This window comes from Neovison vison, chromosome 2 (assembly GCF_020171115.1).
Source record: "Neovison vison isolate M4711 chromosome 2, ASM_NN_V1, whole genome shotgun sequence".
Taxonomy (NCBI): domain Eukaryota; kingdom Metazoa; phylum Chordata; class Mammalia; order Carnivora; family Mustelidae; genus Neogale; species Neogale vison.
In genome coordinates, this window is record NC_058092.1 from 155,105,420 (window position 1) to 155,119,113 (window position 13,694).

General features: G+C 43.6%; 1 protein-coding gene across 1 annotated transcript in view; it reads right to left on the reverse strand.

Annotated features, from left to right (window-relative positions):
* TSNAX (translin associated factor X) overlaps window positions 1-1,864 on the reverse strand; it is a 34,544-nt gene extending 32,680 nt beyond the window's left edge. Inside the window, exons 1-2 of the mRNA XM_044239362.1 lie at window positions 1,688-1,864; window positions 1,113-1,217 (exon numbers count right to left, since the gene is read on the reverse strand). Of these exons, the coding sequence (XP_044095297.1) occupies window positions 1,113-1,217; window positions 1,688-1,703 (121 nt within the window). The 5' untranslated portion in view covers window positions 1,704-1,864. The remainder of the gene's footprint in view (window positions 1-1,112; window positions 1,218-1,687) is intronic.
* Between the last annotated feature and the right edge of the window lie 11,830 nt (window positions 1,865-13,694).

A 13,694-nucleotide genomic window follows, 5' to 3' on the forward strand; every position in this document is an offset into this window, starting at 1 on the left:
ACATATGCTTGGAAACAAGCAGCTCTGTATAGAATACCAAAGTGTAAACATGGGGAATAAGCGACCCAGTGCAGTTTTTCCACTGTGAGTGGCGTTTTTATCAACGGGCTCTCTACTCAATCACAAGTTGTTTCATACCTCCGAGTAACCCTGTAGATGCCGTGTCGGTTTTCAAATTTTATGCCCCGGAATTACTTGAGACTCCCTTCAAAAGGTGGAACCTAATTCCCTTCCGTTTAAACCTCATTTCTCACAAACAAAATGTAGCAAAAATGACTGCATGATCATGAGGACATAAGGAGACTGTGGTTTCCTCCTCGCTCTGACTGGGGAAGCCAGATGCTGTAACGTTAGGACACCTGAGTAGCAGCATGGCGGCTCCCGGTGAAGACGGAGTGCCGGCTGCTGGCAGGCCTAACTTGCCAATTGCCTCGGATCCTCCAGCTCTGACCGAGCCTTCCGATAAGTGGGAGCTAGAGTCTACAGCTCAGGCCCCCTCGGGTTCCCGAATCACAGAGACCATAAGGTACAGGAGGGTGGATCCAGGATGGCAGGAAGGAGAATTTTATGCTCATCTGTTCTGAAAGGAGGAGCCACTTGAGCCAGTTAAAAGGAGGTCTGCGACTAACACATATACATGCGCATACACCTTATATACGTATGGCATCTGCGTACCATGTAGACGATGTACTGACAGGTAAGTCCCCACTCTGCGCAAAGTGCTACGGTCTTCAAAAGTCTCGTGGAGGAAACAAAACCAACACGTGCTTAAAAGTGAACTAATTAAATATGTGTGTGTATTTATACACCTGACTTACATACAGCGGATACCTATTTGTACGTCGGGTTTCTGATATGAAATAACTAACGTTTACCTGCAGAACTGTAATTGCCGGGGTGGCGGGGGGGGGGGTGGTCAACACTTGAGTGATCGCGACTTTAATGGCAGACCCAGCACCACAGCAAACCTCCAGAAGTTAAAAAAAAAAAAAGGCGCAGAGGCACCTCTTCCCTTCCGACGGCTGTTTCTGTGCGTGCACAACGCGTCTAACCATCCTGCTTCCCCCGCTCCGTGCTCTGCCCCTCGCTAACTTCCATCACAGGGAACTTACATTTGAAGGCCAACATCACGGGTGAAGAGGAGTTAACATCCTTCCCTTCTCTCCTCTGGTTATGTGGGAAATTGTCATGCTTCCTTTTCCTGAACCCTCCTGAGCCTTACGTAGAGAAGGAGAAAGAAGTTGGAGAGGCTCCTCCACCACCAAGAGCTGACGCGCGTCCCTGTCGGCTAGCCCCTTCCTTCCGAACCGGCGCCCGCGGGGCCCTCGCCTCCGAGGCTTTCTCCGCGGACGGCAGAGCATCAGCCCTGCCTTTCTGCCCCCAAACCCGAGGCTCAACTCACCCGGGCCTCCACCAGTGGCTTCCCTGGTCTGGCACAAGGTGGAGCAATTACAGAACTAAGATTAAAAAACACAACTCGAGGATTTTTAAAAAAAGGGGGGGGGGGCGAGGTGTGAACAGGACCACGTGGCCGGGAAATCAGCGGGGCCGACCCCACCCCCGCCCCCCCGATCGTGCAAAGGGAGCGGGCATCCCTCAAGGGTGAAGAGCGGTGGAAAACCCAACAAAAAGGATGGAGGTTCTCCCCGTTGGAATAAATAAAGCCCCGCGCCGCTGCGGACGCCACCTTCTTTGCTGCTCATGTCGTCAGGGCCTACGGCGAGGTGAGCGGAGACTGAAAGTCTCGGAGCCAGAGGGGTGCGTAAGGCGCTAGCCGGAGAGCCCGCGGAGAACCCCTTCGCAGCCGGCCGACGTCGACGCCCTGGCCGGAAGCGCGCGCCCGCAACCACTCACGCCTCTCCCTCCGCCCTCGCACACTTCCGTCCTGCGTCCCGGCCCCACCGCCCCTGGCTCCGCCCCGCGCGCGGCCCGAGGACCTCGCGCCCACGCGCCGTGGCCATGCCTGCCCTTTGCTGTGCCTGAAGACAGAGTGACTCCACACGCTTCACTGCACGGTCTGTTAATAAAACAGATGATGGAGGCGAGGCCTGTGTGAAGGTATAAAAGCGGAGGAAGATGTACGTGTTTTGTTTTGTTTTGTTTTTCTCTTAAGGCACCTTTGGAACACCCCCATGTTCCCTCAGCGTGGACCCAGCCTTCCGCGCGGGGAGACATAGGGGTTGTAGTTCGCTTGCCGGAGCCGGCCTTCCGGCTCCCCGACCAGGCTGAGGAAGAAGCGAGCCCTCGGTGGCCTACGGGAAGGTCTTCTCCGGCTCGAGGCCGAACCCGACGGAGCTGGGAGTTTACACTTCCCATTCCTGGCGGTGACGCTAGCAGGTGAAGGAATGGGGATATGCAAATCAGTAGGTGGATGGCATTAGCGGCGTTCTGACGAAGGTAAAGCCCGCCCTCTCTGGTCCAACACCCGGCCCCCGCACCCTTGCTCTCCCCTGCCGGGTCTCAGCCCGCGTTCCCCACTCTGCGGCTCCTCCTCCGTCGGTTTTCGCTTTCCTCTGTTTCTCCTGGCACCGTCTCGGCCTGGGTGGGCGACCTTGAGGATAGCTGACCTCTGTCCTCAGTTTCCTGATCTGTGAAATAGGGATAGAAGACCTGCGTCCTAGGCTTATTCGAGGACCAAGTGAGTTAATACTGGGGCTCCCTGAAGAGTGCTCTTTCGCAAAGCAAATGTTCAATTAAATATTAGCTTTCGGGGTTCCTGGGTGGCTCAGTGGTTTAAGTGGTTTAAGCCTCTGCCGTCGGCTTAGGTCATGATCTCAGGGTCCTGGAATCGAGCCCCGCATCGGGCTCTCGGCTCAGCAGGGAGCCTGCTTCCCCCCCTCTCTCTGCCTGCCTCTCTGCCTGCTTGTGATCTCTGTCTGTCAAATAAATAATTTTAAAAAATAAAAATCTTTAAAAAAAAAAAATTAGCTTTCGTTAGCCGTCTTCCAACGTCGAGCTCCAAAAAAGGAGAGCGAGAAGTCGGTAACAATAGGTGTGCGCCACCAAGTTGTGAGCTTTTTACTTGGGGCAGGTACTGCCGTATCTTATTAGACTTCCTACCTTTTATAAGCCCCGACCCGCACCCCGCCCCCGGAACCCATAGTGCTTGTAAGCTTCCATAAGTGTTTCTCAAAGAATGAGGTCGAAGGGTAACTAAGTAGCCATCCGACACCTTCTAGATACAGACTCAGGGTAAGGCTTGGTGGTCAGGTAGCCTAGGCCTCGTGCATTTTATTACTCTGTCTCTGAATACTCTCTGTGTTGTGGGCACGTGCTGTACACACCGTCCTTGTTAATTCCTCCTTGTTATAATTTAGGAACAAAGGAAAAGTAAATGAAACGGTTTGGCTAGAATCCCGCGGTATTTTCAAGCTGGAGACAGGTGTGTCACAGAAAGGTTTTCTGCTCTGGCTCTCCGGAGTCTCTCCCAACTCGGAAGCAAGAAGGTAGCCACCACCCACCCCTTTCTTTGCAGCTCTTCCAATACATGAATTGATTAAACACATTCCTTCTGTATGAAATAGGCTGCTCGGGACTCTTGCTTTGTAGATTTGGGGCAAATAATTCTGAGTTTGTGGGAAGTCGTGCTGACATCCACCAGTATCCCCCTAATTATTGGTTAAATTGTGGGGGGGAAATCCTCTGGTGTAAATAGAATCATTTTCCTGTGACTCCCTCTCGGTCCAAAGAAGCCAGTAACTTGTGAACATCTTTAGAGTTAGTATTTATTTTATCACAGTCTGAGAAAAGGGTATTTTTTTTCCCTAATTCTCCTGGAATAGCAGCTCCGAAGACCTCAACTGTCCAAAACCTAGATCAGCCCTATTTCTTTCTCCAGCCACCACTTGCTGTTAAAGTGTTTAATTAGAGCCATGTTACTTGAACTGATTTTCACTGCTTTCCATACTTGTTAGGATTAGAACACAAAGTTTCATAACCCGTAATGACTTCTTAAAGTAACCAAATGAGGTGAATCCCCGGGACAGTTTCCCGACACTTATTTGCATACGCAGTTTCGCAGGTGACCCATCTGTAGCTGCTCCTTTGACAGGAAATACCTTTCAACCTCTGGTAACCTGCAGAAGGCATCTCCACCTTGTCTCCTTGTTTTGTGACTTCAGAGGCGCTCACATAGTTTTGGCATTTGGCAAAACATATTTTTGTTTGTTTTTAAAGGAAAACTACCACCCCATGTTGGGAAGCAGAAGGTAAACATTTTCGGTAAGTCCTTACTTTTTGGAAAGGTTCTCCTTCCTCCTCTTCTGGATTCTAATTGCCCACATTTGACTCTGAATAAAGCTGTAAGCTTTCCAGGCACCTGTTTTTATAAATCCTCACACTTACCACCTTTATAGGAAAAAGAAATCTGATATCAAAATTGGATTGAGGTTTTAAAAAAAATAGAATCAACCAAGGGAAGAAATACAGCTTCTCAATATATTCTGTTTTAGCCTTTACCTTATTACATAGTTGTTAAATAAATCCTGGTTGGCGGGGGGAGGTCATAGGGGAAATTTTCAGAATCTTGAGTGACCATTTTAAAAATAAACATAATATTTAGAAGCTATCTATAGGGTCTGAAGTAGTAATGTGAAGTGTACACATACCAATTCACAGATTTATTTTTCAAGCAATTCTAGGATGTAGTAGGAGAAAATGATTTTCCTTCTGGTTCTTTACTGGAAAGGGAACTGTATTTAAGGGGAAAAAAGGGATGGGCAAAACCACAATGAAATACCACTTCACAATCAGTGGAAATACCACTTCACAATCACTTCACAATTTTTTTTTGTAATAAAAAAAATTTTTTTTTTAAGTAACAAGTGGTAGAGGAGATATGAAGAAAATGGAACTCTCATTGATGGTAAGAATGTAATATGGTGCATTCACTGTAAGAAGACAGTTTGGCAATCTCAGGAATTTAAACATGGAATTAGTACATGACCCAGTAATTCCGCTAATAGGTATATACTTATACATGAAGGTTCATAGCAGCACCATTTACGATTATGAAGAGGCAGAAACCTGGAAACCAGCCAAATGTCCAGCAACAAAGGAAAACAAAATGTGGTAAAGAAATAGCTAAAATAAATGTAAAATTTATTTTACATAAATTTAAAATAAAATAAATAAAATAGGTAAATGAAATAGGTAAACAAAATGTGGACCATTTCTATAATAGAATACTATTTAGCAATAAAAAGAAATGAGATACTATCGATGCTACAATATGAATGAACCTTGAAAACATACTAAGTGAAATAAGCCCATCACAAAAGATCATGTATTGTATGATTCCATTTATTTGGAATGTTTCAAATATGCGGGTCTATACAAAGTAGATTTACAGTTCCTTGGGTTGAGAGGCATGGAGGTGGGGGAAGGAATAGAAGGATAGCTCAAGTATATAGGGTTCCTTTTTTAGGTGATAAAGATGTTCTAAAATTGTGATGATGGTTGCATGTATCTGTGAATATATTTAAAACTATTGAATTTGTCACTTTAAATGAATGAATTATGAATGAATTTTATCTCAATAAAGCTGTTAAGAAAATTATTTGAAAGACTGATGGGAAACATTCATTTCAAATCCTGTAGGTATATGCATGTAGATATATAGACATACTTAAGTGTCATTATGGAAGAGTGTGAAACAACGTGGCTTAAACTTACTTTTAATAATCTGTAATTAAAAAGATGTAAAGTACTTTAACCTTACAGGTCTGATAATCTTCAACAAATATTTATTGAGCACCTGTCATGTCACAGCTACTGTTCTAAGGATTATGGATCCTTGTTCACATAAAGTTTATTTTCTAGTGAGATGAGACAGACAAGGACAAAAAAAGTATATAGCATTAGAAAGTGATCGTTGCTATCGAGAAAAATAAAATGAAGGAAAGAAAAAGATGAAGGATAAGGTTGCCTGGGGGGAGAGTGAGTTGCCCTTGAAATAGGGCAATTGGAAGATAGCTCACTCAGAAGGGGATGTGTGGCCATAGATGGAATGGAAGTGAATAAGTGGGCCATACACATAGCTGGGGTACTTTCTCTTCCCTGTGTGTGCTAGTAATTCTCCCCTTTCTCTCCTATATTATTATTATTATTATTATTATTTTTCTTCTGCTCTCTACTGCATCATTCCCATCACCATACAAATTTGCTGTCATATCATCCATCTTAAGAGTCTCCTGACCACTTCTACCTCCCAGCCTACCCACCATTTCTCCACCGCTTTGCAGTAAAACCCTTATACTACCTGTATTCCCACTCTGCTGATCTATCTCTAATCAGGCTATGGCTGCTTGGGAATTGCTGCTACCACTATCTCTAATGACTTCCACATTGCTAAATCTGGTGATCAATACTTATTCCTCATCTCACAACCTATAAGCAGCATTTAACACAATTATTCCTGGTGCCACTGCCAGACACCACATTCTCTTGGCCTCCTACCCCCTCCCTAGCCTATTCCCAGTGCTCTGTTACTCATCCTCATCTCCCCAAACTCAATGATCAATTGCTTAAAAGACTTCCTCTGTGTTACACTGACGGACATGTTAATTTCATTCTGATGGTTTTAAGAGCCATCAATAACCTAATAAAACCCCACTAATGTCTCTGCTCCAGAAAATTCATATCCAGTCCAAACCCATAACCCATTATCTTATTCACCTATCTCTTGAGTGTCTAATATTTACCTCAAAATGAACACGTCCTAAGTTGAACATCCCGGTCCCCCAAAACCCATCTCTTCAGCATTATTCCCTACTTAAGTTAGTGTATATCTCTTTTTCCAATTGTATCAGACTGAAAAACTAGTCATCCTTGACTCTTCCGTCTTTCATATTCTGCATCCTGTTTGTATAGACTAAATTGCATTCCCCCAAATTGCTTTATGGGAGCCCTACCCCTCAATGTGACTGTCTTTGGAGATAGGGGCTTTTGGAGGTAATTAAAGTTAAGTAAGTTCATGGGGTGGGGAGAGAAAAAAAGGGAGAGAACGATCTCTTTCTCCATGTGCATACACCAAGGAAAGGCCTTTTGAGGACACACACAGCAAGAAGGTGGCCATCTGCAAGCCAGGAAGAGAGGTCTCACCACAAACTGACCACCTTGGAACCTGATCTTGGACTTGTAACCTCCAGAGTATGAGAAAAGAAGTTTCTGTTACTTAAGCAACCCACTTTATGGTATTCTTTTATGGCAGTGCAAGCAGACTAAGGCACTAATCCCTACTATATCCTGTTGGTTTTACACTCAGCATGTGTTCACCTTGCAGCCACCTCCCCAAATTCTGTTTTCCCCTTTACCCAAGTTACTGTCATCTTGCACCCAGAATACTGCAGTGCTCTTTCAACTGAATATAGATGCCAGTCCTCCTCATCCAGACATAGTCAGTTTTCTCTCCCCTTAGAACTGAGTTGGCTTTTTTTTTTTAAGATTTTACTTATTTATTTGACAGATCACAAGTAGGCAGAGAGAGAGGGGAAGCAGGATCTCTGCAGAGCAGAGAGCCCGATGTGGAACTCCATCCCACTCAGATCATGACCTGAGCTGAAGACGGAGGCTTAACCCACTGAACCACACTTGATTTTAACCCAATAAAAATGATGATCCATTTCTGACATCTGACCACTAGAACAATAAGATAATAAATTTGTGTTGCTTTAAGCCACGAGTTTGTGATCACTTGTTAGAGCATCAGTAGAATCTATCTAAAGACATAAATTCCTAGCAATCCTAACTAAAATAAGAATTTCTTGAGAAATCAAACCTTTCTGGATGCCTAAGAATAGAAATCACAAGCTTCGGATAGCACAGAAGACCCCCGAAAAGGTATCTGCATGTAGATAACTAATAGACCCAGAGAATTAAGAATCTCACTGATGGGCGTGCCTGGGCCGCTTCATGAGTTAAGCATCAGACTCTTGTTTGGCTCGGGTCGTGATCTCAGGTCATGAGATAGAGTCCCACATTGGGTCTTAAGATTCTCTCTCTCCCTATCCCTCTGACCCTCGCCCCACTTTCTCTCCCTCTCTGAAAGAAAGAGATAGTCATCTTACTGATGACTATCACAGAAAACGTTTTTTAAATGTTAATATAACCAAAATGGGTGAGTGGGAGTGGGTGATAACAGGCTTCCAGTTATGGGATGAATCAGTCATGGGAATAAAAGGACAGCATGAGGAATATAGTTAATGATATGTAATAGACTTGTATGGTGACAGATGGTAGCTAAACTTATGGTGAGCCCAGCATAATGTATAAACTTGTTGAATCACTGTGCTGTACACCCGAAACTAACGTAACATTGTATGTCAACTATACTCAAATATATATAGATAGGGGTGTGTGTGTGTGTGTGTGTGTGTGTGTGAGTGAATGTAATCAGAGTCAGTTGGCAGTATGCTGCCCTTTATAAAATTATCAGTGAAGGCCAGAGTTTACTTCTTTAATGTGTTTTCCAGTGTTTGAGGGAGTAGGGAGATCTAACAGCTACATTTTCAGGATAATTTCTAAGTATGAGGTCATATGACTAGATTTCAAGGTTTGTGCTCAGGGTAAAAGCATCTTCCTCTTATTAAAATTACTCCTTCAATTTAGGAGACCCGTCCAAAACGCCTTAACAAATTCCTTTTCTACCAAAAGACAATCGAAAGAATGGGGAAGATATTCTCAAATGACATACCAGATCATGGGCTAGTATCCAAAATCTATAAAGAACGTATCGAACTCAACACCCAAAGGACAAATCATCCAATAAATAAATGGGCAAAAGACATGAACAGATACTTCTGCAAAGAAGATAATGACCAACAGACACATTAAAAAGTGCTCAACATCACTCGGCATCAGGGAAATACATATCAAAACCACAATGAGATCACCTCACACCAGCCAGAATGGCTAAAATTAACAAGTCAGGAAACGACACACATTGGTGAGGATGTGGAGAAAGGGGAACCCTTCTACTGTTGGTGGCAAGCTGGTGCAGCCACTCTGAAAAATAGCATGGAGGTTCCTCAAAAAGTTGAAAATAGAACTAGCCTACAACCCAGCAGTTGCACTACTGGGTATTTACCCTAAAGATACAAACGTAGTAGTCCGAAGGGGCACGTGCACCTGAATGTTTATAGCAGCAATGTTCACAATAGCCAAACTATGGAAACAGCCTAGATGTCCATCAACAGATGAATGGGGCGCCTGGGTGGCTCAGTGGGTTAAGCCGCTGCCTTCGGCTCAGGTCATGATCTCAGGGTCCTGGGATCAAGTCCCACATCGGGCTCTCTGCTCAGCAGGGAGCCTGCTTCCTCCTCTCTCTCTCTCTGCCTGCCTCTCTGCCTACTTGTGATCTCTCTCTGTCAAATAAATAAAATCTTTAAAAAAAAAAAAACAGATGAATGGATACAGAAGATGTGTATATACACAATGGAATACTACGCAGCCATCAAAAGAAATGAAATCTTGCCATTTGCGATGACATGGATGGAACTAGAGGTATTATGCTATGGGAAATAAGTCAATCAGAGAAAGACAATTTCATATGAGCTCTCTGATATGAGGAATTTGAGAGGCAGGGTGGGGGGGTCATGGGGGTAGGGAGGAAAAAATGAGACAAGATGGAATCGGGAGGGAGACAAACCATAACAGACGCTTAATCTCACAAAACAAACTGAGGGTTGCTGGTGGGTGGGAGGGAAGGGATAGGGTGGCTGGGTTGTGGACATTGGGGAGGGTATGTGCTGTGGTGAGTGCTGTGAAATGTGTAAGCCTGATGATTCACAGACTTGTACCCCTGGGGCAAATCATGCATTATATATGTTAATTAAAAAAATTAAAAAGGGGCACCCTGTGGCTCAGTTGTTAAATGTCTGCCTTCACCTCAGGTCATGATCCCAGGGTCATGGGATCAAGCCCTTCATCAGGCTCCCACTCAGTGGGAGGCCTGCTTCTCCCTCTCCCACTTCCCCTGCTTGTGTTCCCTCTCTCACTGTGTCTCTTGCTGTCAAATGAATAAAATATTTTTTAAAATAAAAATTTTAAAAACTTTTTAAAAATTAAAAAACAAATTCCTTTTCTGATAAATTAGTTAGAATGGATTGTATAGTTACAAAGAAAAACTCTGATTGGCACAGAAATTGCTACGAGGAACAGTTGCAGGGCACAGATCCTCAAGGAAGTGGTTATTGAACTTAGTGGGATCTGAAGGCACAAAATTAGAGTGTTTCTTGGGTAGACTATGGCATGGAGAGTCAAGTGTTGCTCAAATTATTACCTCAGCTGACTGTGATGAAGTGCCTGAAGAAGGAATACTGAGTGACAGGTGTCTCGTTCCTTATTTCAGTGCTGAAAAACTTTAAAGCAAGCTAGTAACAGACTTAAGATAAAAATTCTTGGCTCACCATAGAGAATCGGGAGCCATCTTTAACTGTACTAAAAGAACTTTTAGGTTCCTCACCTCAGAACTGAGGTCACAGAAAATCAAACTCAAATTTTGATCTGGTGGATTGCAAAATTGCAAGGCTAAATTGCTTTTTACAGGAGTACCTGGGTGGCTCAGTCGGTTAAGCGTCCGACACTCGGTTTTGGCTCAGGTCATGATCTCGTAGTCATGAGATCGAGCCCCACATCGGGCTCTGTGCTCAGTGGGGAGTCTGCGTGAGCGTTTCTCTCTCCCTCTCCCTCTGCCCCTCCCCACTGCATGCACATGTGATCTCTCTCTCTCTTTCTATTTCTCTCTAAAATGAATAAATAAATCTTTAAAACAAACAAAAAAAATTGGGTGTTTGTTGTTTTTTTTTTAACAGTATCACTCATACAGTATCATTCAGAATCACACTGAGTCCTCATGCAAAATTAGGACACTAATTGGAATAGAATGGAAGACCCCAGGAATTGACACAGAGGAGAATTTGGATAATTTCGACTGCTGCACATTCCACTGAGCATTCCTGGCAAGCAGAAGTGTAATCTCTCACTCCACACATCTGATGAAGTTGTTTCTGCTTTGCTTGGAGATCAAATAACGGCCTTGCCTCGGATGGTTACCTGGTAAGAGGTGGCCAAATTGCCTCAGGCCTCTTCCCATCACTTTCCTTTGCCTCTGTGTCTGCAGTTACGGTACAACCCAGCAGGCACCTGGAGTCAATTACAAAGTCAAACCCTAATGGGAAAAGGCTCCCTAAAGGAGAAAGCTCATAAAACAAAAGACTTCTGTTCATTTCTATGCCAAACCCCTGAGGTATACCCAAGTAATGCACTGTGAGAGTGTTAGATTAGGGAAGAGGGAAGAACTTTAGATAGAACCAAATTTGCTAATAGGTGCTCAAGCAGATGGGAGTGATTTTAATAGTTTGCTTACTCAGTTATCTGAAACCTAATTCAGTGGTGACCGACACTAAATGGAACAAAGTTGCAAAAATTCCTTTTTATATAATAAAAGGAGATAGGAATGCTAGATTGGATTTGTCAGATGCATCTATTTAATAATGCATCCTTTAATAATGTTCAGAAAGAGAATTCTAAACACATTTTCCCCGTTACAGCTTTGGAAAGCACAATGGGGGCGCCTGGTGGCTTCATTGATTATACATTCAACTTGGTTTCCTCTCAGCTCACTATACCAGGTCATGGGAGGCAGCCTGCTTAAGATTCTCTTCTTGGGGCACCTGGGTGGCTCAGTGGGTTAAGCCTCTGCCTTCAGCTCAGGTCATGATCTCAGGGTCCTAGGATCGAGTCCCGCATGGGGCTCTCTGCTCAGCAGGGAGCCTACTTCCTCTTCTCTCTCTGGCTGCCTCTCTGCCTACTTGTGATCTCTCTATCAAATAAATAAATAAAATCTCCAAAAAATGAAAAACATTCTCTTCCTCCCTCTTCCCCTCCCCGACTCACCCTCCAAATAAATAAATAAATAAAATCTTTTTTTTTAAAAAGTACAATGGTAAGAGATGGAGCAGAATTTTCAAAGTGCCACAGTGACTGTTTTCAGTAGTCAGGAGATGTAGGTAGGTGATTCTGCCATTGAAATGAGCTCCTTGGTTTCAAAGAGGTTAATAGGATTGTAGGCAATAGCCAGAGGAGACACCTAAAAAACAAACTGGGACTGATTCTTATGACCGTAGGCTAGGAGTAATAATCAGAATGGTTCTAGATCATACAGACCCCATGACCAAACTGCCTGCTAAGTTCCCAGCAAATAGAAGCCTCAACTGAGTATCCGTGATCAGATGATTGTCAGACCTACAGGAAATGTTTGCTTTACATTGCCTACATTTTTGCACTGTAACCACATGTATGTGTTTATAGTGAGAACAAAAAAACCTTTAACTTTCAAAATTTTAATGGAAGCATGAATACCACCAAAGCATAAGGCTGTTTATGTCTATTTACATGTTTATTTGGCATTTTAAATCTGTTACATATATTTGGATGGTTTCAAAGTATCTACAATATTTTTTCTAATATATTGAGGAAAATATTATTTAGAAAAAGAGTAACAGTGAATGTCTTTGGTTGGTGGAACATGGTGTGTTCCCATCTCTCCATTTTTTATATGTCCAGGGACAGCTGGGTGTCTCAGTGGGTTAAAGCCTCTGCCTTCGGCTCAGGTCATGATCCCAGGGTTCTGGGATCGAGCCCCGAATCGGGTTCTCTGCTCAGCGGGGAGCCTGCTTCCTCTTCCCTCTCTGCCTACTTGTGATCTCTGTCTGTCAAATAAACAAATAAAATCTTTATTTTTTCTAATGAGAAAAATATTATTTAGAAAAAGAGTAACTGAATATCTTTGGTTGGTGGAACATGGTATGTTCCCATCTCTCCATTTTCTATATTTTTTGTATGTCCAGGGGCACCTGGGTGGCTCAGTGGGTTAAAGCCTCTGCCTTCGGCTCAGGTCATGATCCCGGGGTGCTGGGGAGCCTGCTTCCTCCTCTCTCTCTCTGCCTGTCTCTCTGCCTACCTGGGAGCACTGTCTGTCAAATAAATAAATAAAATCTTAAAAAAAAAAAAAGATTCCCTTTCTCTATATATCTCTCTCCCCCCCTCCCCCACCCCTACCTCATGCACATGCACACACACACATTCTTTCTCTCTATAAAAAAAATTTTTAGGGGCACCTGGGTGGCTCAGTGGGTTAGGCCACTGCCTTCGGCTCGGGTCATGATCCCAGGGTCCTGGGATCGAGCCCCACGTCGGGCTCTCTGCTCAGCAGGGAGCCTGCTTCCTCCTCTCTCTGCCTGCCTCTCTGCCTACTTGTGATCTCTCTCTGTCAAATAAATAAATAAATTCTTTAAAAAAAAATTTTTTTAGATTTTGCATATATCCCAAACTGGACTTGTATCTGAATATATTATTATGTTATTGCATTATTGTGTTATAATTGTGTTACATAATATGTTATTTTGCCCTGCCCAATATTACTTCCTTTAGGTATTTGTTCTTCTTATTTGTATAATCCTAAATCTATTCTCTCTCCTAGAATTTGACTCTGAAACAGACACGCCCTGGGAGGAAAGGTAGTTTTAGCTGAGTCATTTGCAGGTCCGGGACTTCCCTCAAACTGCACTGGTTCCTATCCTCCCCAAGGATTCATTGTTCATCTCTTACTTAATTATTTTTTTAAGTAAATTCTATGCCCAGTGTTGGGCTTGAACTCTCAAACCCCAGATCTGGACAATAGAATTGCCAGCAAA